At 44.8% G+C, this 25,561-nt stretch overlaps 1 protein-coding gene across 1 annotated transcript; it reads left to right on the top strand.

The window, feature by feature from the left end:
- Nucleotides 1–1,904: 1,904 nt before the first annotated feature.
- Nucleotides 1,905–25,398, top strand: KDELR2 (KDEL endoplasmic reticulum protein retention receptor 2). Its single transcript, XM_066576270.1, has 5 exons — nucleotides 1,905–2,165; nucleotides 7,955–8,055; nucleotides 16,982–17,140; nucleotides 21,947–22,199; nucleotides 23,373–25,398. Exons 1-5 carry the CDS (start codon nucleotides 2,075–2,077, stop codon nucleotides 23,405–23,407), a joined length of 639 nt encoding a protein of 212 aa, XP_066432367.1. The 5' UTR covers nucleotides 1,905–2,074; the 3' UTR covers nucleotides 23,408–25,398.
- The last annotated feature ends 163 nt before the right edge of the window (nucleotides 25,399–25,561 follow it).

Raw genomic sequence — 25,561 nt, 5'->3', positions numbered from 1 at the left:
AAATTTTAAAAATTTGCATTCATAAAATGTCTTTTTATATTTTCAGGACCTCACAGGGCTTCTAAGTATAGAAGCATTTTTTTTTTCAATTTTCTTTTAGGGACCAATTCAGTTTTAAAATGGCTTTTAAGGTCTATATATCAGAAAAACACCCATATATAGCTGCATTTTGAAAAAAGTTTTCAAAACGCTGTTTATGAAGTTTGCTAATTCTTTAGGTGTTTAACATTGAGTAAAGTAAAGTGGAGGCGAAATTTAAATGTTTAATTTTTGACAGATTTTCAATTTTAAAGGTTTTTTTTTATTTCTGTTACACAGCAGGAATTAATGTCAATATTAATTACCATGATTCCGCAGTTTTTAGAAATATCCCTTGTGATCCTAATGTGCAACATAACTCAAATACAGGTCTCAGAAATGAAGGAGCACCCTGTGGATTATTTGGCCTCCGTTCTGTTAGGACTTCATCCAGGCACCATTTCAGGTTTGCTGAGGCTGTGAGGTGCCAAAACATAAGAAACGTTTCCCTAAAAAGTCTGTTTTGGAAACTACACCTCTCAAGCAATTCAGCAAGGGGTTGTCACGGCTCACCGGCTACAAATGAGGATTGTGACCGGGGTGACGTCACAAAATCAGCGCCAACTAACGCCGGCGGATGCTTACTGCATTTCAATGCTGGACGCTAATGGGGACACTTCTCTGCTGGTTTATGGACAGACTAGTTGGCCAAGAGGTGAGCCTCCTAGCAGCCAATCAGCCGAAGGGCTCCTTCACACGGGCGTATTTTTCATCAGTATTTTGTGAGCCAAAACCAGGAGCGGGTCCAAAGTACGGAAGAAATGCGAATCTCATCATTATACTTTCTCGCTGTACTTTCCACTTCTGGTTTCGGCTCACAAAATACTGATGAAATATACCCCCATGTGAAGGAGCCCTTAGGCCTGTGTCATACGGCCATATTTGTGCACGCGTACACAGAGAATAGAACCCATTGATTTCAATGGATTGGTTCACATACGCATATTTTGCGTGCACATTTGCGCAGGGAAAGAACACTTTGAATTCATTAAACTAATTGGCCATTTCAATGGCTGAGAGCTTTGTTGCGTATTTTCTGCGCATCCAAATGGGCACGATTTGTGCTAAAAAAGTACAGTAGAAACAGCATTTGCGTGCGCAAATACGCGGTGCCCATTCAACGAAAGCGGGCATAATTGGTATATGCTTGTGCGACACAGGTGTTATAGGAGTCACTTCACTTCTCCATCTAGGAGCACGCTATGAATAGTAGGAAAACCATTGAGGCCTTTTGGTTGTTTCCATAGGTATTGCAGTGTAATTGACTTATCGTAATGTCCTGCAGTACCGGCCTCATTTTTTAGCATTTTTATTAGGAAACTAGTAACATTTTCAGGTTTATTAACAGGTACAGTAAATGTTTGTGTCTAGGAGTCGTTAAAAAAGAAAAAGCTCTGAGTTTCCACCATTTGCAGGACGGACATGAGCAGTATTGCTCTTTATGTGGTAATGCAGAAAAATGCATTAAAAATGAACTGAACTATAAACTGATGTGAGTGTAGACCAGCAGGCCATGTTTTCAGGATTTCCTCAGTATTACACAGGTATCATTGCCACATATGTTCTGAGTATAGGCTATCCTGAAAACATGAGGGCTTGTGAGGACTGGAGTTAGGAAACTTTGCTGTAGAAATTCCAAGGATGGTTCTAGAATCCCCACAGTTTTCCCTCAGGACTCATCTGTGAAGGCAAAGAATTTTCTAGGACGAGCTCCCTTTAAGGGGGCGGGGCTTAGTCGTGGGACACCAGAGAAGGGGCGTGCCCAGAGGCCGAGTCTCCCCACGTCACCCTTGCCTGAGCGCTGTTTCCCAGCATCCCTTGCGCTCGCTGCAGTTAGGCCACGTCCCCGGGCCACGTAGCTCGGCGCTCGCCATTTTCACGGATTGAAGTCAGCGGCTGCAGCGGCACAGCTCGTCTCCGCGGTCCCCGGGTTACCTCTGCCCTCTCTTCTCCCCCCCGGTCACCGTAGACCCCTTATCCCGCATCTTCTAGCACAATGAACGTCTTCAGGTTAACCGGGGACTTGTCCCATTTGGCAGCCATTATTATCCTGCTGCTGAAGATCTGGAAAACCCGGTCCTGTGCCGGTAAGTGATGGCAGATCCCGGAGGAGGCATTGGTGCCAGTCTGTGTGCCCTCTCAGCTGCTCTACCAATGCAGCCATGCACAAAGCGGCATGTGCCAACCAGACTTGTGCCAGGGTGCTATTGTTTGACTTCGTCCTGTGCTGCTTCTAACCACCTAATCGGCAGTATAGAAGGCAGGCTGCAAGCTTGGTTGGCATATCTGTGCAGAGGGCAGTGCCAGCTGTGCCAACCTGGGCAGGTAAACTTTATATACAGCCACCTTGTATTCTATAACCTGCAACTTTGGGCATAGCCGGGACCAGCTATGCTTTGTTATAAGCGGAGGGGTGACTTGCCCACTATGATGCATGGGTGGCATGACTTAATTCACATTATACAAATCTTTATTTTTAATTTTTTCCCCAAAATTTTAGTGCTTTTTTTTTTTTGCACTGTGCATTAATGATTGTCAAGGGGGTTGTGCTGTAACCGTGCCGGCTGCAAGAATTCCGAAACTGTTGGGATTTTTAGTTGCAAGTAACTTCCTGTGGAAGCTGCCTGCAACTTTTTATTTGTTTATTTGTTTTTTATTTATTTTTTATTTATTTAAATCCCAAACATTTCTGCAACTTTTTATGTTTTTTTTTTTTTTTTTTTAGTTATTTATTTAAATCCCCTAACATTTCTGCAACTTTTTATGTTTTTATTTATTTGTATTTATTTTTTTAAATCCCCTAACATTTCTGCAAGCAGAATGCCTGTAAACTCCTCTGCTCTCGTAGAAGTCAATATTTAAGGTAGTAATGGAAACAATAGTAACATTCACTACTGACTCTTATTAACGTCGCCTGATTTGCGCTAACTTTTCGCTCTAATGACCTTCGTTCATTTATGAATTCCGCCTCTTCTAGGTGTCGCTCCTTTGCACAGAGCTAATACTATTGGCTTCAGGCATCCAAATTCTTCATGGTAGATGTCATGCTTGTCCTATAGATACAATGTAACTCTTTCCTTGGCCACACAGTTGCAAGTGCAACTAAATCTCTAGGCTTGAGTGTATCTGTGCTGCCCGCTTGTCCCGGGCCTTCCCTTCTATTCCCGGATGCATGTGCTGGAAGTAAATGAATCAGTGCTTGCTCTAAAAGATAGACTCTGGCTTGAACTGTGCGAGGATCTGACGTGGCAGCCGGCTGCAAGGCGTGGTGACACCGTAATCCGTTATTACATGTCAGCGATTAACTCTTTCTCCACTGCAGCTGATTAGATGCTGCTTCCCTTAACTATTCCAATTCCCCGAGACTTGGATTCCTTCCAGATCTAGTGTGACAATGTTAGTTGTGTGCCTGGGGCAGTTAGCGAGGAGGATGCGGCCACATCATCACCTCCTGATAGGCGATCGCCTACCTGCTGCAGTGTCGGCACAGGGCTGCTTGCAGCGTATTCGGTGCAGCCCCTTTGTGGACTGATCATTAGATGCAATTTGTTTCTGCTTGTGTTTGAGCTATTTATTTCAGCTTCGGAGGCGTTCGGTGATTATATATCTTAGATTCAGCATTGCACTCATGGTTGCTCTTGGACACAGCCTTGTGCATGGATTTCGTATTCTTGCAAATTCACGACTAATGCATCTGGATGTGCGAGAAACCTTAAATAATGCATTTCCCCTTTTAAATAAAAAACGGTGAGTCATGACATCTTATGATTAGTTTTCTTTTATCTGTCCCTAGGAAACCTAGGTGACAAATGGTGTTGCTGCCATAAAAACGAACAGTGGTTCTCACTCCGCTTTAGGCCGGGTGCGCACTTTCCATGTGTGCGATTTGCGCCCAAGATGCTCAGGTACAACTCGCATCGGATAGTACACGGACACAGCGCATAGATGTGCATTAACATGTCCTGTGTCATCTGTGATACAGACAGGAATAGGACATGCGATGAGGGTTTCATGCGAACTGTGGATCCGTGGGAAAATCAATCTGCATGGCCCCATAGGTTATAATTCAGACAGCACGTGGCCCAAAATACACTGGCGGAAGCCTTAAGGGCCACTAACGTGGGATGATGATCGTTCAAAATTTGTTCAAAGATAGGAGGATTGACAGTTTGAGTGATCATTTTGCATAAGCTGCTAATGGGCACTAATGCCCATTAGTAGCTTTTTGACTTCATTTGCATGTAAATGAGGCTCCCTTTGGTGTATGCAGCAAACAGCAGGTGGTCTGTTATCTGCATATAGCTCCATTGTTTTCCCATGGGACAGCAGCTGAATACAAGATTATCAGCGCTCCCGTGGAGAATGGCAGCCTGCAGTCCCTGCTATCAGCTCTCCCACCGAAGTATGGATTTTAAGCTGAACTAAAAATCATAGTTCGGACGTAAAGCAAAAATTGTACCATTTGCATGCAACAATTATCACTCAAATGACATAGTTTTGAGCAAATTTTGAGTGATAATTGTTGCGTGTAAATGGGGCTTTAGTGGACAACTAAGTTAGTTGTATGTGCCGCCACACATTGCATGTCTTGGGCTACATTCCCACGGGCAAGCGCGATGTCGAGCTGAGAAACTCTGCCCTATATCGTACTTGCTAATTTTTCACACGCATGCGAAGTGTTTGACTTAAAAAATCGCATCGCTTCTGTGAAATGGCGATCCTCACGTTTTGTGATAAAATCGCAACTGTTTCCCATTGACTTGCGAATGGCCTATATCATATTTTAAGGTCTCCCTGAAAATAACGGGTGGGCATTTGGAGGGAGCGCCCAAAGAGACAACATGCCATGATGATTTTCAAACTTTGATAAATCGGTGTGAAAATTGCGCATGTGAACCCCTCCGATTCTAGGTTCTCTTTCCGTGTACGTTCCTCCCGTTTTGGACAGTGAGAGAACTTGGGAGCGAATATCAGCCGTGTGACTACAGCCTTAATCGTCCCTTGCTCCTGTATTATTGGGCATGTGCCAGGTGGGGGCCCTGCTGCAGACTTTGCTTTGAGGTTCAAAAGCCTCAAATAACACCCAATTTGTTAGGGTGGCAATTCGTAAGCACCAGCTGTCGCCCCTGCTAGGGTGTGTGGTAACATCAAGGCTGCATATGGACTGAACCATAGCGTTTAATATGCCCAGCGGAGACGTCTTGGGTCTCTGTTCGCCTTGGTTAACATCCTCGTCAGTCGTCTTAGCTGGATAGAAAACTGGTGGTCCTCGGCACCAATGGGAAAGGCGAAGTAGGTGTCCCCCCGTTGCTGCTGGTTTGGGTCCCAGCTGTCTGGACAGATTGCTTTGCGTTCCGCTGAAATGTATGAGACTTACGGCAAGCGCTGGATTCCTCGTATACGGTACATTAGCGAGCGCTGCTTCCCTGCTTTTATACTAGTCTTTGCCTGCGGGCTGGATTTCGGATTGCAGCTTGCACCACTTGTTTTCTGCAGCCGTATATGCTGGGAAATAACGCCAAAATAATCCTTCATCCGCCATTTATATCTGTCTGCAAAACGGAAAAAAAAGGGTAACTACAAGATTACTTGGTTTCTCTCACTGAGAACAATCACACTTTTATCTATCTGCAAAAACCTGAGAAAACCTTTCCGGTGCCGCAGTGGCTGCGATACTAGTCATGAGCCAAACTCGGGGACATAGACAAGATCGAAGAGCTCGTTCACTCCGGCGTATTTGCGCAGTTTGTTCACTTGAGCGTTTTTTTGGGTTGTTTTTTTAAGCGACCATGTGAAAAACGTGACGTGTAGAAGCCCATTGAAATCAATGCGTGTGTGAAATGCGCAGGACCCCTGCATATTGGCACGCACAATCAGTGCAGCTTTGTGCTGTTGTCTTTATGCGCCCAAATACACGCAGGGAATCAATGTATTTTGGCCTGCATTTTCACGTGCCGCAATAAGCCTATAGATGTGTGAATGCACCCTTAGGCCGGACTCACACGAGCGTATGGTCAGTGTATTACACCCAGGGGGCTTTTGTGCAGAACACGCTGTAGCAATCTCCCATAGGCTACCATCTTCCCACTCACACATAAATAGTGTGAAATGTGCACTTACATGCCAAGATGGTGTATGGCAATTTGCAGCATGCAATGCCATTGCGTACTTGCTTTGCGCTGCCTCGCGCATAGCATGCAGCGAATTGCGGTAATCTGAGCCTGGCTGTAGTTTAAAATCATAAGTAGCCTCCACCACCCCCCTTGATTATGGTTCATTTAATTTTCCAGGACAAGCGTATCCTGGTCCCTTGTTTCATTAGGAAGTAAAATGCACATGCCATACAATGTGTGAGCTGTGTATCCATCCACTGCCAGTGGTGGTGTACAAGGAATCTTCACCTGCAGAGAACTTTTGTTTAGTGGGAACACCCATTTAATATCTGTGTGGTTAGCAAGCCATTTGACAACTGCACCAGACCTCATTGCAGAGCAGTCTGTGTCTTCCCTTACAGCCATTGTACTCAAAGGGTGTATCTGTAATAAGGACTAGTAGGTTATATGCATCTGGTGGGCCTCATACATCTTGTAGTGCAGAGTAAGGCTGTCTGCACATGGCAGAGTTGGATTTTGATGATCCTGCATACCTATATTTTCTCTTTCTGTTCTGCAGATGGTCACGGCAGGCCACTGTCGGACATGTGCAATACGGATTTTTTTTTTTCTTCAAATGTTTATCTTTCCTGCGCCGCCGCCATGCGATGAATCAGAATGTGACCTGTCCACAATAATAAATGGAAGCAGTCTCTGCAGAATCCATGCAAAAATGGCGTATGCTACAATTTTTTTCTCCATGAGCGGAAATTGAAAATTGATTTCTGCTCATGCGCAGGAAGAATCGATTTTTCTCATCGCATGCCATGGACGGTGTTTGCTGTGGATTCACGGTGCGGATGCTACCACGGATTCCTCAGCAAAAATCCGCCTGTGTGCAGGTGGCCTAATGTATCAGAATCTGGGCCTACCAGCACATTCTCCGGTGCTCTGATAGCCGAGTCTAAGGGCCCTTTTACACGCAAAGATAATCTTTCAAACTTCAGACTGAAAGATTTAGTGATCTCTTTGCAAAAACCGTTAATGGCCATTGACCCTTTATCATCTTCATTTGCATGTAAACGGACCTCAAGGAGTTGTTTGTAGAGCCCAGCATGTGTTTAAACGCACTCCCAACTGTGCAAACACCTGCCAGCAGATTGCATTGTTCTCAGTGTAAACATGCAGCGGGGACAATATCCTGCAGTCTATTAAAAGATGAGTGAAATACAATCAGATGGAACGCATTTGCTCAGTCTTTCAGCGGCTAAACGATGGATTTTAAGAGCTCCTGTCCACGGGCGATAGTGCATTGCGTTACTCGCAGCGATAATCTGGCCGTGACTAACGAAGTGCACTCTTTCCATAGTGTTGCTATGGAAAGCACAGCCCCCTGTCCACGAGCGAAGAATCATATCGATTCTCTGCTCGTGGGAGTCAAATCGCGACATGCTGTGATTTGCCGCGATTGTTCGCGGTGAGCCTGACCGTTCTCTTCCCTGCTCCCCGGCAGCGGAATATCGCTAGCCTTATTCTGCCTCGCCCATGGGCAGGGCACCTAAGTGAACTAAAATCCATTGTTCAAACAAAAAGCGCCCAATGCCTGTGTTTACTTATTTAATTATTGCTCATTTTTGGCCGTTTGTACTAATTTTGAGCGATCAGCATTGCGAGTAAGAGGGCCGTAACTCTGGCATGACTCTTCTGGCACTATTGAGTCAGAAAGACGTTAATCTGTTAACTGTTTGGGTCATTTTTAAAATTGCTTTTATTGTCATTTGCAGGCATTTCTGGAAAGAGTCAGCTTCTCTTTGCAATGGTGTTCACTACTCGATACCTGGATCTTTTCACATCATTCATTTCATTGTACAACACTTCTATGAAGGTAAGAGAATGTGCACTCAAATGTCTATTTAGGTATAGTACGGAGGCTCCAAGGTGCTGCTGATAGTTCACCTTAGTGGTCTCTCCAACCTGTAGTTGTCCAGTTATTGCAAAACTACAACTCCCAGCATGATCTGATAATAGCAATGTGTCTGGGCCTACTGAGAGTTGTGGTCTTGCAATAATTAGAAGAGTATTATCTTGGAGACCCCATGGTTTACCTGCAGACCTGTTCAAACCAGGTAGATTAGGCATTATCGGCGCTTGCCGGATGAGCTGGTTCCGTAGTTCCCCCTGACCAACTATAGCGCAGCAGTTGGCACAATGGTGGATTTGGCAGTTGGCACTATATCTGCTGCTAGAACATGCATATGGCTGTACCTTACTCTAGGACTTGTACAACTTCAGGAGACAACTTGCGTGTCACAGATGGCCGACCGTAGGAAATAGAAGGTGCCAGTAATACATATAAAGGGAACTGATCGTCATCGGAGGGGGGCCAACTACTAACGCCTCTGCTGGTCAGCTTTTGAAGAGACCATGGTGCTCAGGCGAGCGCTATAGCCTCTTCTCTCACCTGTGATGGCATGTTCGCTGCTTACATTACCTTTGTGTTAGGGCCTTTTTACATGGGACGATTATCGTTTAGATTGTCGCTGTATCATGAGAATCTGAACAATCATCTTTCAGAGTAAACGCTGCCGGCAAAAAAAAAATGAAACGACAATCATCCTGTGTAAACAGGAATTTGTTCATCTATGAATGACTGCCTGTTTACTGTGAATGGAGGCGGGTGAACAGAAGAGTTCTCCAGCAGATTCCGCCTCCGTTCACTGAGCCATCATTGCTTCCGTGTGAAAGCACAGTGACAATCGTTCTGTGTAAAAGGACCCTAAGGACCATTTTACATGGACCAATAAGTCTTTCACCTTCCTGCGTCCAGCAGAATCTGAATAATTATCGTCCATGACTGATGGCGATTCGTTCAATTCTCGCTTGTCATTTAGCTTCTGCATGCAGAAAACTGAACAAGGGATTGGACTGTGTAAACGGCCAGCCATTTACTTATATACGACTGCCTGCTTACCGTGAATGGAGGCGGGCGGGCCGTAACAATCCACGGCCCCTCTCGGTCTGTATTTACTAGTGATGCTCATTCCTGTGTTAAAGGGCACTAACTCCGCCCTAGCCAAACAAATGGGACTGCAATACAATGCCAGGCACTGCTAAGAACTGTAGTGCTGTACCTGGTATGTAATGGACTGGCCAGAGCGCCATAGCCCCGCATCCAGCTAATTAGCAGGGGTTCAGAGAGGTGGACTCTCACCAACCCTCTTTGTCCTATGGAGAAGTCATCAGTATTCTAGTCCCAGATGACCCCTTTAATCACTTTGGCTACCCGGCTCTGGAGATTCGTTCAGCTCTGTTCTACGTGGACATCTGTACATGGATCTCTAAGAACTTATCAGGTTCATGTTGGCTCTTGTACACAATTTAGTTTGCTTTCTCCTCCTCTTGATGGGATCATCAGACTGCAGGCTCATCCCGAATCTGCGCTTGTAAGGGATGGTGCAGTTATTACACATTCCCTGCTCTCAATAGCTATTCACTGAGCTCTTATGATGTTGGGCTGACTGGCAATAAGGCAGCACCTGTTTATTTCAGTTTTTCTATAATGACATCTCTATTAGACGTTGCCGTTTTCCATGGTAGAAATGCTTTGCCTTGTAATAATGGAGCTGAAAACTTACTGCTGCAGATCTTGTTTGTCCATGGAAAAATAACTCATTTTCACATAACTTATATTGGAAAAGCTTATATGGCTCTCGTATAACTATATGCCTGTATTGATAAGTTGACAGGTACTGAATTTGCATTTCTTTTACCCCTTTAAGGATCAAGCGCAGTAAGTTTACGGTGCTTGGTCCTAGGGCTTTAATCCCAGCTGATAGTAAAAATGTGGCGCAGGGTTAAAGCTACTGCAATCTAACAGGAGCAGGTCGGGTCCTCGGCTGTGACTGTAACAGCCAAGGACCTGGAGGAGAGGGCAGAAGCATTTTAACTGCTTCTGCCTTCTGCTTTGCAGACTACATAGCGCTTAATGAGCACTATGTAGCGAAGAAAAAAAAAGCGTAAGTGTTACTTCCACTATTCGACCCGGCAATCAAGTGACCACCGGATTCCTTGTCCTAGCAGACCCAGATTAGCTCTGTTAGTGACTGTTGTCATTAATAGGGGAATGTTCTCCCCTGTAGCTGGGGCTTGTGTGGATGCCCCAGGAACAGTGAAAAACTGTAAAATAAAATAAAAAAAGACAATGTGAATGACCCCCCAGAGGGCTTATGGGACAAAGATGGTAATGTATGTATGTATGTATGTATATATATGTATGTATGAAAATGACCAGTTGTCGGCAAAACTGTCGCCATAAGAGTCCTGTAATTTGAGACTATACAAATTCTATATCAAAATGTCCAAACCAAAAAGGGGAACCCATTCCTGTGCTTTGTTTTAGCATAAATTATACCCTATATACTCGAGTATAAGCCGAGTTTTTCAGCACAAAAAAAATGTTCTGAAAATGTCGTCCTCAGCTTATACTCGAGTGAGGTATAAAAAAAACCTCAATACTCACCTATCAGCCGGCGTCTGTGTCCCCGGCGCAATGCTCTCCCCGGCAGTCCGGCCAGCTGCTGCAGTCTTCTCCCCGCTGTCGTCTTCTTGGCTTGCTTTTGAAATCCCTGCCATCAGCGCTGTGATTGGATCAAGCGCTAGTCAATCACAGCCAGCGCTCGATAAACAAATCATAGCCATTCAGTGATGTCATTCTGAATGTCTGTGATCAGCCGGCGCTCGATCCAATCACAGCACCGACGACGGGGATTTCAAAAGCAAGTTGGGAGAAGACTGCAGCAGCTGGCCGGACTGCGGGGGAAGAGCATTATGCCAAGGACACAGATGCCAGCTGATAGCTTTTTTTATTTTTTACCTACTATATACTTGAGTCAATAAGTATTTTTTTTACCAATTTTTTTGTGGTAAAACTTATTGATTTGGCTAATACTCGGGTCGGCTAATACTCGGGTCGGCTAATACTCGGGTCGGCTAATACTCGGGTCGGCTAATACTCGGGTCGGCTAATACTCGGGTCGGCTAATACTCGGGTCGGCTAATACTCGGGTCGGCTAATACTCGGGTCGGCTAATACTCGGGTCGGCTAATACTCGGGTCGGCTAATACTCGGGTCGGCTAATACTCGGGTCGGCTAATACTCGGGTCGGCTAATACTCGGGTCGGCTAATACTCGGGTCGGCTAATACTCGGGTCGGCTAATACTCGGGTCGGCTAATACTCGGGTATATACGGTACTAATTTTAAAAATAAACTTTAAATTTAACACGTTTGTTAGCTTTTTAACCCTAAAATAACTGAAAAAGTCAGTGAACAAACATAAAATAATAGCCCTATGTCATAGGGGAAAAAACACTGTAAAAATTCCTTTTGAGGGGGGGGGGGGGGCGGGGGGCGGTTCCGCACTGATGCACAGGGGATCGTCCACGCAGGGGAAAAAATCCACCTCCCTGCCTGGTCTCCAAGCAACCTGAGAAGTATCCGCCTATAAATCCGCAATATAATTGTGGACTGAACACTTCCATAGAGATTATTGGAGCCCGTCTGCGCTAAAATGGAGCATGCTGCAAATTCTATTCCGTTCACAGAATCCACAAATCATGTGTGCGTGCAGCTGAGGACGCTCCATGCTTTCCTATGGGACCCTTGAACAGCGGTTGACACGCGCGGGTGCCGATCGCAGATTTTGCAATTCAAATCCTCCCGTGTGCAGCAGGCCTTAGGCAGAACTTGCACACGTGCTTACTGTTATAGGCTTGTTGTCCGCTCATGAGCATTTACCGCAGGTGTCATTTGGGATGTATTGCTGGCAGGGCTGCATCTGGAGACCAAGGCTAGTGCAGGTACTGCCCTGCGACTGCCCATAAGTGAGTGTTATCTGTGTCCGATAACGGTCCGTTTAGATGAGCTTTTTTTTTTTGTTTGTTTGATCAGGCGACCGAAGTCCGAGTTCACTCATGCAGCCTGTTTGAACAAGCCAACGATGTTTAACCTGGAAGTCATTCAGTCGTTCATTCACTGTAAAAATGAATGAGGATTGAATGATTGCTATTTAAACTAAACGATAAGTGAGCATAAAATGAACAGCGAACAAAAAGTTGACTTGTTTATTTAATATATATTTTTTTTAGTGTAAAAGGGCCCTTCCACTTGAACCCTGCCTTAGAGTGGCATTACTCAGTGTTTTCACGTGGATTTCAGCTTGTAATCTACATGTACTCTGCACCAAAATTCACATCCCATTGTTGTCCATGAGAGTTTGTGTCGTACTTCATATGGTGCCGATTTTTTCCACCACAGATTTTAAAATCAGTGACTAGCATATTATCCGAAATTCATTCAATTCTGTGTGTTACAAACAGAAAATCTATGGTTAAACATGAAGTTGTTTGTACAACATCATTGCTGTCTGCAGACTTCAAAACTGCATCAGAATTTTTTGGGAAAAAAAGAACTTGTCCCTACATGACACCAATTATGCGCTACAGTCTTCCATTGTGGTCAATATAATTTTTTTTTTTTAAGTTACGGCTTTCAGCCAGAATACTATGGATAACCTATCCTAAGGATAGGTCATCGTTTAGTTGATTGGTTGGGGTCCACTCCTTGGAATCCGGGCCGATCAGCTGTGTTGGGCGAGTGTAGACATCACTGCTGCTACATACGGGTTGGAGCGAAAGCTGCTGCTCAGCCCTCGGTGTAGTGGCTGGCACTTGTAACTGCAAGCACAGATCCCATGGCTTTCAGTAGACCACAATCTACAGTTACAAGTATCAGCCACTACATAGGTCTGAGTAGCTTCCACCTTAACCGCTGTGTGTAGCAGTACTGACAAGCAGTCAGCTGATCGTCCGGGATCACAAGTGGCAGACCACAGCCAATCTACTATTGATGACCTTTTCTGAGATATAGATCATCAATTGTATTTTGCCTGGAAAACTCCTTTTTAAGGGTGAATGAACACGGGAGGAAGTGAATTGCGGAATCCAGAGCGGATGATCACCTCCGGATTCTGCAGCAAATACTGCCCATAGCATGCAATGCCAAAGTGATTCTTTATGTACATGAGCGGAACCCAATTGCATTTTCTGCTTGCGGATGAAAAATCGCAAAGTGCGGAATCCGCAGGGAAATGGGGCATGGATGGCTTCCATTGAAGTCAATGGAAACCGGATGGGCCGCGGATTCCGCAAGAAAAGCAGGAGTTTAAAAAAAAAATCTCTACTGTGCATATCCATCCGCAGTGCGGAAAAGAAGAAAATGTAGGTATGCGTGGATTCCGGTTGGGCGCAGGGTTGGATTCTGTTGCAGGCTTCCTCTTTAAATCTTCATCTGAATGTACAGCATAGTGCAAAAGTGTGATTTAAATTGCTTTACTGGTACTAGGTAACATAGTCATACAACATATGGTGCAAAGATTTATCTCTATGCAGGAATACAACGCCAGTATATATATATATATATCGCACACCGGGTATCCACATATGACGATATATTAGTCAAGTTATTGTGAGCTGTTTACGACTGAAAACTTAGGAGGAAGCCCTTAAGGATCCCCCGGGGGTTCATATAATACATATTAACACAAACATCGTATCCATAGCAACTGCAATATTATGTTTGTCAGTATAGCATTAGAAAATATAACCTTTTACAAACATTAGGTAATAATCTCTTAAAGGGAAAATGGAAGAGATAAGAGACTCGGGGAGAGTGAGAGGAAAAAAGGGGAGATGGAGGTGAGAGGTACCAGGGGAAGGGGTAGTAAAGAGGAGGTGAGGGGATAAAACGTATCCTGTCTGGTTGTGCTCATTTAACTCCATATTTGAGACTGCCTTGATCTACCTACCCTAGGAATTCCTGGAAATCTGCCGTCTCTAAGAGGGTCCAAGTGGACCCCTTTCCCATGCAGTCCCCGCGCTCTGGGTATTTCAGGTGACACCATTCTTGAAACAAATTCAAGTTTCGTGGGGGGCTGTGTACTCCGCCAGGGCCTAGGGATCACGGCTCTCGCCGCTGTGAGAAAGTGGCGCAGGAGGCCCTTTTTAATCGCTGACGGACTCCCCAGTATAATGGAGAGCAGTGCCAGCTGTGCTAACTGAATTACCACTCCATGTGTCACTCTTTCCTACAGGCAGAATACATCATTCCAGAAAGACCTCAGGTCCGGCCATTCCCACCATATGTGGAGCACCGTTACACCGGCAGCACTAGTCTGAAACTGATGGATATATACGGTGGATTAGAACCGGGCACCTATACCACCTGCAGAGGATCTTATGGTTCTTTTCCTGGGCATCCCATGCCACTGGTAGCTTGAGTGAGAACAGACATGTCCTATCCCAATTGGGGGTCCGGTACCGAAACGGCCAATTCTCTCTCCCAACCGAAGACAAATGAGGGGGTATCTGGAGTCATGATACTCAGTAATATACTATATATCTTAGGAAGGCCATGGGAGGGGAGGAAATCCTGCAAGAACAAGTTTTCAAATGCCGTGGGAGCATCTCCCAGTTGGAAGGGCTTTGTTTATAAAGTGAGAATGGCTGATCGCTGTCTGCGTTCGAACCAGGAGAGCGTCCTGACTGGCGTGTGGGCAATGAGGGTATAACACCCCTGTGGGGGCTACCTCTGCCAGTCTTGCGTTATCTGATGCCTTCCAACGCAATGTATTTACAAAGTAACAACTTTTTTTGTAGGTTTTATCTAGATGTAAACGACATTTGGGTTCAAAGTTGAACCAGGGTTTTAAAACCTCAACTTTAAACTCTTAAGTGGTATATTGGTTAGAAGAAGGTGAGATAGCAGAAGCTTGCAGAATCTGCACACTCGGGCGGTTTTTAACCTTTGGCCGGCGTGTTTGACAGCCTCCTTATCCCAGTTATATTGGCTGGCCGTTGGTAAATACCGTTTAATAACTGCTGTGTATTTTTCAGTAGGCAGGAGATGTGCCAGGCTTATCACTATGGTGCCCGCTGTGTGATTGCCATGTCTATCAACATGTACCAAGTCTGACACCAGAGATCACCCTACATATTTTCCAGCAGAATTAAAATATTTTTAGCCTTTCTAAGTATTTTTAGCTGAGGAGGAAGTAATTTTCAGTAATTCCAGTTAATGAGTATATGTGGTGCTAAAGAACATGCCATTTATACAAGGAAATGACTTGCAACAACTCTGCCGTGCATAAATGGGGGATTTTAGGTAATTCTTAAGCTTTTGTACAGCATACATTACCAGGTGTGAAACCCTAGCTTTCTCGAAGCCTGAAATCTATCCAGGAAGCAAAACCGCGTGTGCCTAGCAGCGATGGTGGCAGTGGGCAGCACTTGGGACAGTAAAACCAGAGGCATTAATGGTGGCATTGTGGGTGATACTCTAAAAGGTGACATCACGGTAACGGGAGAGGGGACTCGGGTTACCCCCTGTGTAAACAGGAGCAGCATGTCTCAAATGCCCGTAAATTAGGGCTTACCTAGCTAGGAGCATGTATTTTGTGAGATTAAAGCTGTTGGATCAGCTCAGGCTGCTTATATTGGGTTGCATCTGTTTAACATGCACAGTTCTGACCCGTGACCACTGGAAATCTGATCGCCCCATGAAACACATCCTCCATACCTGTACCAGTAGGCTGCTTGCCAGTCACCAGCAGTAGGAATAGCATTCATGGTCCAGATCTCCATCTGCAGAGGCTGCACCGCTGGTATATCTTTTGTTTCCGCCATCCACTAAAATGAACCAATCAGCTGCTGCCTGCTTACCCAAGACAGAACTCCTTACTGGCTGCCTGCTATTGGCGGTGAGTAAGGAGCTTTATTATTGGCTGTCTGCTGCAGCGCCATGTGGTTCATGTTCAGAGTCGTGTATAGATATATACGTGAGACGGATTTAATGTGTGAAACTGCCTGTATGTGGTCCACTCAGCAGAGCTAAGACGACCATAAACTCCCAAGATGATCCATGTTCAGTGCTGGGTCTTGTGACTGTATTATACCAGTCTGAGGCTGTGCTCACGCGGGGCTGATTTCCAGTGGAATGCCCACAGCAGGCATTCCGCTGCAGATCAACCGCGGAATGCCTGCCTCCAAATAGTGCGGCTTTCATCGTGAATTCCGCAGCAGAGACGACGACATAATTGACATCGCAGATTTGAGTTCCGTGTGGGTTATTTCTGCAGCTTGTGAACAAGATTTTCAAAATACCCTGTTTCCCTGAAAATAAGGCATACCCTGAAAATAAGACACAGCATGATTTTTCCAGAATTTTTGAGGATGCAAAATGATTTTTCAGGCTTTTTGAGGATGCTTGAAATATAAGCCCTACTCCAAACTTAAGCCCTGCTAACAGTTAATTAAAGTCAATCCACCTGCGGCCGCTAATCTAGGGGTTAGCCAGCCATGTGGACGAGATTTCTCAGAAATCTCATCCACACGGGACGGCCAATCCGCTGCGGTTAATTGGGCCGAAGCTGTGGCGTGGCTTTGCCGACTGCAGCATGTCCATTCTTTTTTTCTTTCCGCTGCGGCCGCGCGCTCATCTATGGGAGGGTTTTTCCGCGGCGCTTCTCCCGGCGGAAATCTTGCGGTTTTTGCTGTGGCCAAACCGCGAGATTTCCGGGGAAAACCGCCCCGTGTGACCCCAGCCTTAATGCAGTGGAATGTCCATGCGGAGGGGCTGCATGGAAATTCCGCTCCATGTGAACCCAGCCTAAAATGGGCCTAACTCCTGTTTACAGCTCTTTGCATTATTGATCTTTGTTGCAATTCTCTTATATGTAGCATTTTTCTTTCTTCCAGCTCATCTATATCGCCTGCTCATATGCAACAGTCTATCTGATATACATGAAGTTCAAGGCCACCTATGATGGGAACCATGACACCTTCCGAGTGGAATTCCTTGTCGTTCCTGTTGGTGGATTGTCCGTCCTTGTCAATCATGACTTCTCTCCTCTTGAGGTACTGTTTGTTTTAGGTGATACCATTACTAAAGGGAAAATTGGGAAATCCATATGCATCAAACTAGTATATTGTGGAATGATGGTCCACTGTGTGACAGCAGTTTTGGAATGGGGTGGTTTTTACAGATCTATTTGGTGTTTATTCCCCTAAGCTTTGCTATTGTTTCCTCTTCATTCATCTAAACTAATACTAACTTCCCATGACTATTTGGGAGAGGAGTTTCGGAAATGTATACTTATTAAAGGGTAGGATCACTTTTTTGATCTTCATTCTAGTTTATGTATATAGGTTTTTATCAAAAAAGGTGATTCGTTTTGCAAACACTTTGCTTAACTTATTTTGGTCTTGTGTATTTCCTGCTTGTTGACTGTAATCTGCAAGTACTTCAGTGCAGACACTGAACCAGCAGGAAGTTGCTTGCACATTTGTAAGATAAGCTAGATCTGAAAAGAGCTGATAAGACATAGTGTTTCTACACTGGAGGGTCTGTCTGGTGCAGATGCCCAGCAAGTCACTCCAGCGATGATCGCTAGTGAATGGAGGCAAAGCGGGCTCGAAATCATTCCAGCTCGCCTCCATTCAGAGTAAACAGGTAGTCATAGATGAATGACTGTTTACACTGTGCAATTTTTCTAAAGTCCTTTCCTGCTTGTGAGCTTTCTTCCACATGGATGATACGCTGTCCATACGTGTACATCCGCGTGGAAAATGGCACGCATATGTGACTATTTGTGTGGGAAAAAATTTCAATCTTGTGGCCAATACACCCCGTGTGAACCCCACATTATTCTTGTGATTGCTGAAGTTACCAGCAGCTGAGTAGCCACTAATTAGACACCTATCACCTATCCAGTGGCTAAAGGGAACCGGTCGTCATGTTTTACCCAAGTCAACCAAGCACAGCGCTACAATTATGACCTACATGTGTTTCCCAAACTTATTTTACCACGTCTTTTTTTATAAAAGTATGCCTGAGGAATCACTATTTCCCGCTCCACATGTTAATTATGCAAAGTGGTCTAGTTGGGGGCCGGACCATTTCTGCTAGCTGCAGGTTTTATCCCAAACTGCATCACCCCTGAAGTGCTGCATACTCTTGCACTTTGCATCATGATTTTGCAGCATACACAGATCTGTCCCTTTTCCGGCCAAATTTGCCGTATACATGTGTGTATCGGTCAGTGCTCCGTGGGTGCTGCGTACGTCCTCGGCATCATAGGGAAAGAGGGGGTAGACTTTTGGGCAAAACCTGTGGCTAGCAGAGACGGTACAGTCCGCTCACCAAACTGCACTGCATAATTCACATGCGGCACAGTAACATTTAAACAGGGCTTGCCGAGGTATGCTTTTACAACAAGGTGTGGCACAATAAGTTTGGGAAACGCGTAGGTCATAATTATAGCGCTGTGCTTGGTTGACTTGGGTAATAAGTGCTGGCAGGTGCGCTTTAAGCAATGTTTGTTTTGGGCTGTGCTCAATTTTGCAACCAATTTTCTTGCTCCAATGTATTTAAAATGATGCAACTTTGCAAATAGTTGTGGATGAAAATATCCTGCTGTCTTGTGTACACAGCTCCTATGCTAAGCAATGTGTCTCCATGAAATCCGACTGCAATTAAATTCCCCATGCTTCATACATACAGGCTACATTCACACGTGCAAGCGCGATCTCTGGCCTGGAAACGCTTTGCGACTTTTTTTTTTTTTTCTCACTGAGAATAGGATTGCTTAAAAATAGCATCACCTCATCACTGCGATGTGAGACAAAACTTGTGTTTTTTTTTTTCGTTTTTTTTTTTTTACATGCACATGAAAAAGGGAAAAAAAATAATGTAAAATTTTCTTTTTCATGTGCATTTTGAATAAATCCGTTCAAAAGAATGGGTTTCATGTTCATACGAGTTTTGGTTGTCTCACATCGCACAAAACTCGTGCGAGATTCTCACCAGTGTGAATAAGCCCTCATTTTAAAAAGTGCATATTGAAGGAAATGTCTGACAAAAGGACTCGGAAAAGCGACACATGACTATTTGGGGGTTATTGTTGCATTTATTTTGATTGGCTTTTCCACTATAACAAGCAATGGCATACTGACTGCTGGTACCCCGTTCAATCCTCACAGGGGTCACGGCCATAGTTAAAGTGGTAGTCTGGGCCCTTTTCAACTAATGACCAATGCTCCGATAGGCCATTGATAGTTGGTAGATGGAATTTTGCCGCTCAAGACGGATGCTGTCCTCAGCGACCGGCAGAGGAAGTGCGAGCCCCAGCATTTAAATCGTGTGGAAGTACCGCGTTGCTATTCCATTTCCTGCTCCTGTTTTTGACAACCTGTCCTGGACAGGAAATGGAATAGCAGTATGCTGCTCCCATTGATTTCAACGGGAGTAAAGTCGGTGTTCCTAATTTCCCTCCTGTCCACTGAAGACCACATCTGGACAGTTGGCCGGGTGATCAAATAGAAAGAAAGTTTGTTTGGCTCACCTTCTCAAACAGGACCTCCAGCTGCCTGATGCAGACCCTCCACGGAGCTCAGACTTAAGCCTCCAGCTTCAGCAGGGCAAGCAATGTGTAAAAAAAAGTTTCAGTAAGAGCCGGCTTCAGGTGGGGTAATCTTTATTAACGTTCCTTTTAAAACAGAGACAACCTCCAAAGTGCCAGACATGTTTCGGCTGCAAACCAGCCTTTTTCGCAGCTGATTAAGAGGGTCCATTATATGTATTGGGTGGATTTAAATGGGCGATCTTTCTTTCGCAGTCATGCTGCAAGATGGGAAAAATATCACTGCATGCTCTTATTTTCCTGCGAGTCTCGCATGAGAATGGAACATACAGATGTGCGGCTCCTGTACGTCGCACGGCACGTGGGCGGAGTGTCCATGTGATGCGAGTCGCACCCGAGAATGTTGGGCGCAACTCGCTGTCATCCATGTAAATGCACCCTTAGTGACGGCTTTGACTAGGTCCATCGGAAAATGTTTAGTTTTATCTCCTAGACTTGCTTTAGTATGTTGGCTCCTTGGCTATTGTTAGACTACACATGTAACGTGTTCTACTACTCTGCAAAATTGATGATTCCTTAAAAAAAAGTGACTTGTCCATCCATGAAGCAGCTGAGCAGTCCTGCACCTCCACGCTAGCGCCACCGTGTGAGCACATGGTATGGATTGTTTTTATTTATTTTTTTTGTTTTATTTTACTTAAAGGGGTTGTCTCACGCCGAAACGGGTTTTTTTTTTATTCAATAGGCCCCCCGTTCGGCGCGAGACAAACCCGATGCATGTGTTAAAAAAAACAAAATGGGTAGTACTTACCCGAATCCCCGCGCTGCGGCGACTTCTTCCTTCTTACTTACCTTCGTAAGATGGCCACCGGGATCTTCACTGTGAGGTCCATTGCCTATTCCAGCCTCCTGATTGGCTGGAATCGGCACACGTGACGGGGCGGAGCTACGAGGACCAGCTCTCCGGCACAAGCGGCCCCATTCAGAAGGGAGAAGACCGCACAGCGCAAGCGCGTCTAAAATCGCCAGAAGAGGCGATTTTAGACGGATCCATGGAGACGAGGACGCCAGCAACGGAGCAGGTAAGTGAATAACTTCTGTATGGCTCATAATTAATGCACGATGTATATTACAAAGTGCATTAATATGGCCATACAGAAGTGTATAACCCCACATGCTTTCATGAGACAACCCCTTTAATAATATAACAATACTTGATGACACTATTTGATTAGTGGATTTCCTGTCACTCTACCACGGATCCCTTACGTCAGGCTTGTCAGGGCTGTTTGCATATTGTATGGATGAATGCCATTGAGTTCTTGGCATCATTTTAGGCATTTCATTCTGAAAGCCATTTTTTTTTCCACGGTTGTCCTGACGTTCACCGTGCGGGATAAACGTGATAATTTATTAAATTGGACTTTTACAGCCATGGTGCTACGTGTGTGTGTGTGTATGTGTATAATATATATATATTTTTTTTTATTTTTTTTTTAAGCTGATTATTTGCACAATGGTTTTTAAACTTTTTAAATCTTTTTACATTTTCTAGTTAAAACAACTTTCATTTATTTTAGATTTTTATACGGTCCCGTTCCCCTCATAGAGGACTTGAACTGGTGAATTGTCTGTCTGTACAATATACAGTGCAATATTTCTAATTGCAGTTTATTGTAACTTTATTAAAGGAGTATTCCGGCAATGTGGCGTGCTTTTACAGTTTGGGACCAGACTGATCCCAAGAACAGGGGCGCCTGTTTGCCCCATTTCCAGTCACTTCTGCATCTCTGCTCTGACTGGCGTGGCGTCACTTTGAACCAAGCACTGGCTACTCTTGGGTGCTGACGAAAATGGCCAAGCATAGTGCTCAGCCATTTCCATCAGCCCCATTGAAATTAATGGAGCAGCACTGCACATCCGTTGCCAGCACTCTGTTCACTTGGGTCAGTGCTGCGAAGCAGCAGTGACTGGAAGTGGGGCAAATGGGACCCAGTTCTCGTGATCATAGGGGTACTAGCAATTGGAACGAACACAGACACATTCATCTGTTTTTTTTACCCATTTATGGCTTCAGGCTGCCGTATCGACCGAAGTGCCATCTGCTGTTCCAGTGACCGTGCCTTTTGTACCTTCCTTCTGTCTTCTTTTTTTTTTCTTTTTTTTTTTTTCCTTTTTGTGTTTTAAGCCCAATGAAATTAATGGGAACAAATGGAAATGCTAAGCTTTACGGATGACAGGTGGAAATTCTGATCAGAATAATAGTCCGCCTATCTTACGTCTGCACTATATTGTCTTGTAGATCCTATGGACCTTTTCCATTTACCTGGAATCTGTGGCCATCCTGCCTCAGCTCTTCATGATCAGCAAAACGGGTGAAGCGGAGACAATCACTACTCATTACCTGTTCTTCTTGGGCTTGTACCGTGCCTTGTATCTCTTCAACTGGATTTGGCGCTATTCCTTTGAAGGCTTCTTTGACTTGATTGCCATAGTGGCAGGTGTGGTACAAACCATCCTGTACTGCGACTTCTTCTACTTGTATGTTACAAAAGGTAAGTAGTTTCCTTCCATTGTGGGCAGGCTCTATAGTAGATACATTTGGCCCACCCAACTTTTTGTCACATTGTTTTCCTATATGTACTGATAACAAAAGTTTTTATATGAAGCCTTGTTGGACAGGTTAAAGGGGTTGTGCCAAATTATACGCTATATCCACAGGATGGGGTATAGCTTTATGATTGAGGGTCTGACCACTAGGACCTTTGCTGATCCTGAGAATGGGGGTCTCGTCAGTCCCAGAGTTACTTCAATGACAGCGCTGGAGAAAGTTCAATCACTGGTGCTGTCATTGAAGGGAATATAGTGGCCTGCATGACCTCCACTCCATTCACTTGGGGACCGACTGAACCCCCGTTTTTGGGATCAGTGGGGCTCCTATCACTAACCCCCCCCCCCCCCCCCCCCCTCATCGTCCCCCAACCAATCATAAAGCTATTCTTTATCTTGTGGATAGGGCATAACTTTAGAATTTGGAACAACCTTCAATGGGAGCAGAACACACTGCAGGTTGTGTGCTCTCCGCTATCTGTGTGTGCCCCCCTGAGCTGCAATGCCAGGCACAGTGTCACATGTGGACGTGCTACCATACCTGAAATGGCATTGGAAGGGCTGCAGTGCTTGCTGGATCACCATAGCACCATTATTCTGCTGATTGGTGAGGGTCTTTTGGGGTGAGGCCCTAACAGATCACACATTGATGGCCTGTAGAAGATCTATTTGATCAACTTTGGCCGCCTGCACACGGGCGGGATTATCCGCATGATTTCCGCCACTGAAAGCCTGCATAGGAGTGCATTACAATACGCACTCCTATGCAGACGGCAGCGGTTTGGCCGCGCAAAATGTCGCGCGGCAAACAAACCGCGGCATGTTCTATTTCTGTGCGGGGCTCGCAGAGCCTCACACAGATACGTCACTCACCCAGCCGCCGGCTCCGGTCTGCGCATGCGCCGGCACATGAGAGCCGGCAGCTGGCACATGAAAGAGCCAGGGCCGCCAGGCGCGGGTGAGTACGCGCTCCTCCCTGCAGGTGCTGGGGTCGGGTCCCGCGCTGAGAATTCTCGCCGCCGGATCCGACTCGCCCGTCTGCACGCGGCCTTTCTGAATAAAATTTATTGCATTCTTGAAGTATTACTTACTACTTTTTTTTTCTCTCCCCTTTTCAGTACTAAAAGGAAAGAAGTTGAGTTTGCCAGCATAAGTGCCAAAGATCGGGACCAGCAGCTGTCCTCCACACCGTTTGGACAGAACAATCCTTACTATGAGCGAAGGTGTAAGATGCCTGAAGCAGAGTCAGACACACTACTTTTTTATGCAGAACTGCCCTATTTGCTGCCGGAGTGGCCCCGAGACAGAATGAGATGCCAGCCCCTCCAACAGCAAAGTGGTTGAATTAATGACTCTCGGATACCAGCTGATTTGTTTTATGCATCTTGCCTTCCTTGTTTTTTATGATGTATAAAGAATTTTTTTTACATAAAAGGTATACTGTAATAATAGATCCAGAGCGCAGTTTCAATTCAATAGTTGTAAAAAAAAAGTGAACATTTCCTTTTTTCCCCCTTTTTTTTGTGCAGTTTACATCTAGGTTTAAGTACAAATTATTTGCTTTTTTTTTTTTTTTTTTTTTTTTAAATCCCCAGTTAGTGGCTCTTTTTATTTAGCCTATGATTTGTATGATTTTTTTCTTTTGCGTTGAATGCTCTTACTGTTTTTAATAACTGCAATATTTTCCAGTCATTCCACTATAATTTATTTTCTCTGGGGAGGAAAACTTGCTTTCTTTTTTTTAAGTGATCAGTTTTCTCAAGGAATTTTGTTGTCTGATGTAAGTCGTATTCATGAAAGGGTTCTCGGAATAAAGCGTATGGATCACAGCGTGTTGATGTAGGCATGTTGCAGGGTACTGGCAGCAAATGGGTTTAGTTCCCAAAAACGCAACCTCACAAATTCACATTTTATACATGTTATGTCCTCTAAAAGGATACTGAAAGATTTGCTAAAGAGAAGTGCCATTAAGAAATTGAAAATTAACCTTTTTCTTTTTTTTGATACAAAAAGGAATTTTGAAATGTCCACTTTTTCTTTTCTTGTGGCTGCCCCTAGAAATTTACTAATAGGACATTGGTGCAGGCGATCAATGGCTTTTTTTTGGCGCTGGGGTTTTGAACCTGTCATGGATGTAAACATGTCTGATTTCATTCCCATTTTACACTTTAGGACGCCATTGGTTTACTTGTACAGGATGGGGCCACAATAAAGTAGACTGGGACCAACACTCTCATATAAGCAGTCTACCGTGTGTCCCTGAAATAAGACCCTGCCTTATATTTATACTCACATGGTCCACGGTGTCCCGGTGCCTCGCACTGCTAGTCTCCGTCAGCGATGTGGAAGTCTGCTGTGTCCTCCGTGCTGAGATATCCTCCTCTTTCTGGAGACGGGGCTTTGAATACCCCGCCTCCAGCAAAGTGAGCACTGAGATTGGATCAAGTGCCAGCCAATCACAGTCGTTGCTCGATGAGCCAATTGCAGCCATTCAGTGATGTCATTCACTGAATGGCTATGAATGATCGAGCACCGGCTCTGATTAACTGGCGCTTGATCCAAAGTCCTGTCACCAGAAAGAAGAGAATTGCTCAGCGCAGAGGACACGGCAGCTTGCCACAGCGCCAGGGACCATCGCTAGAGACTTAGACGCCATGGGCCAGGTCAGTATTGATTTCTTTTCTCTTCCATGTACTTTAGCTAGGGTTTATTTTCGGGTGAGGGCTTATATTTCAAGCCTCCCCCAAAAACCGGGGTAGGTCTTATTTTTGGGGGAAAGCGGTTAAAAAAAAATCTGTCTTGGTTGCTATGGGCAACATAACAGCACAGCTTTCATTTTAACTCGGCAGTACAAAAAATGAAAGCTGCACTTTGGTTGCTATGGACAACAAACACTTTCATAAGAGTGGGTACCGGCCTACCATTTCATGGCCCACTGCTTAATTCGTTAAGCTGGAGAGTCGCAGCTCTCGGCGTTCTTACAGGTGCCAATAGGTATGGCCTCTGACTAACTTCTCAGCCACAACATGGCCGTTCCTGATGTCTTACTGTTTTCTGGAATCTAACCATGCAGTACATTCTGTGTTAAAAAGGAAATTGATATGAAATATCAATGGTTTGAAGTAAAAGTATATATGTTCAAAATTGAGTTTTTTTTCTTTTATTTCCTCGTTTCTGTTTAGTGGGCACACAATTAACTACACAGTGCATTTTGCCACCTCCAGCTATGGATATCATTTAGCTTTAAAGGGCACCTTTCACCAACTGGAAGCACCATAAACTAAGTTATGGTCCTTATAGTTTAGCT

This window comes from Eleutherodactylus coqui, chromosome 8 (assembly GCF_035609145.1).
Source record: "Eleutherodactylus coqui strain aEleCoq1 chromosome 8, aEleCoq1.hap1, whole genome shotgun sequence".
Classification (NCBI taxonomy): domain Eukaryota; kingdom Metazoa; phylum Chordata; class Amphibia; order Anura; family Eleutherodactylidae; genus Eleutherodactylus; species Eleutherodactylus coqui.
The sequence above is the reverse complement of the archived record's forward strand: the minus strand, read 5'-3'. Positions and strand labels throughout refer to the sequence as shown.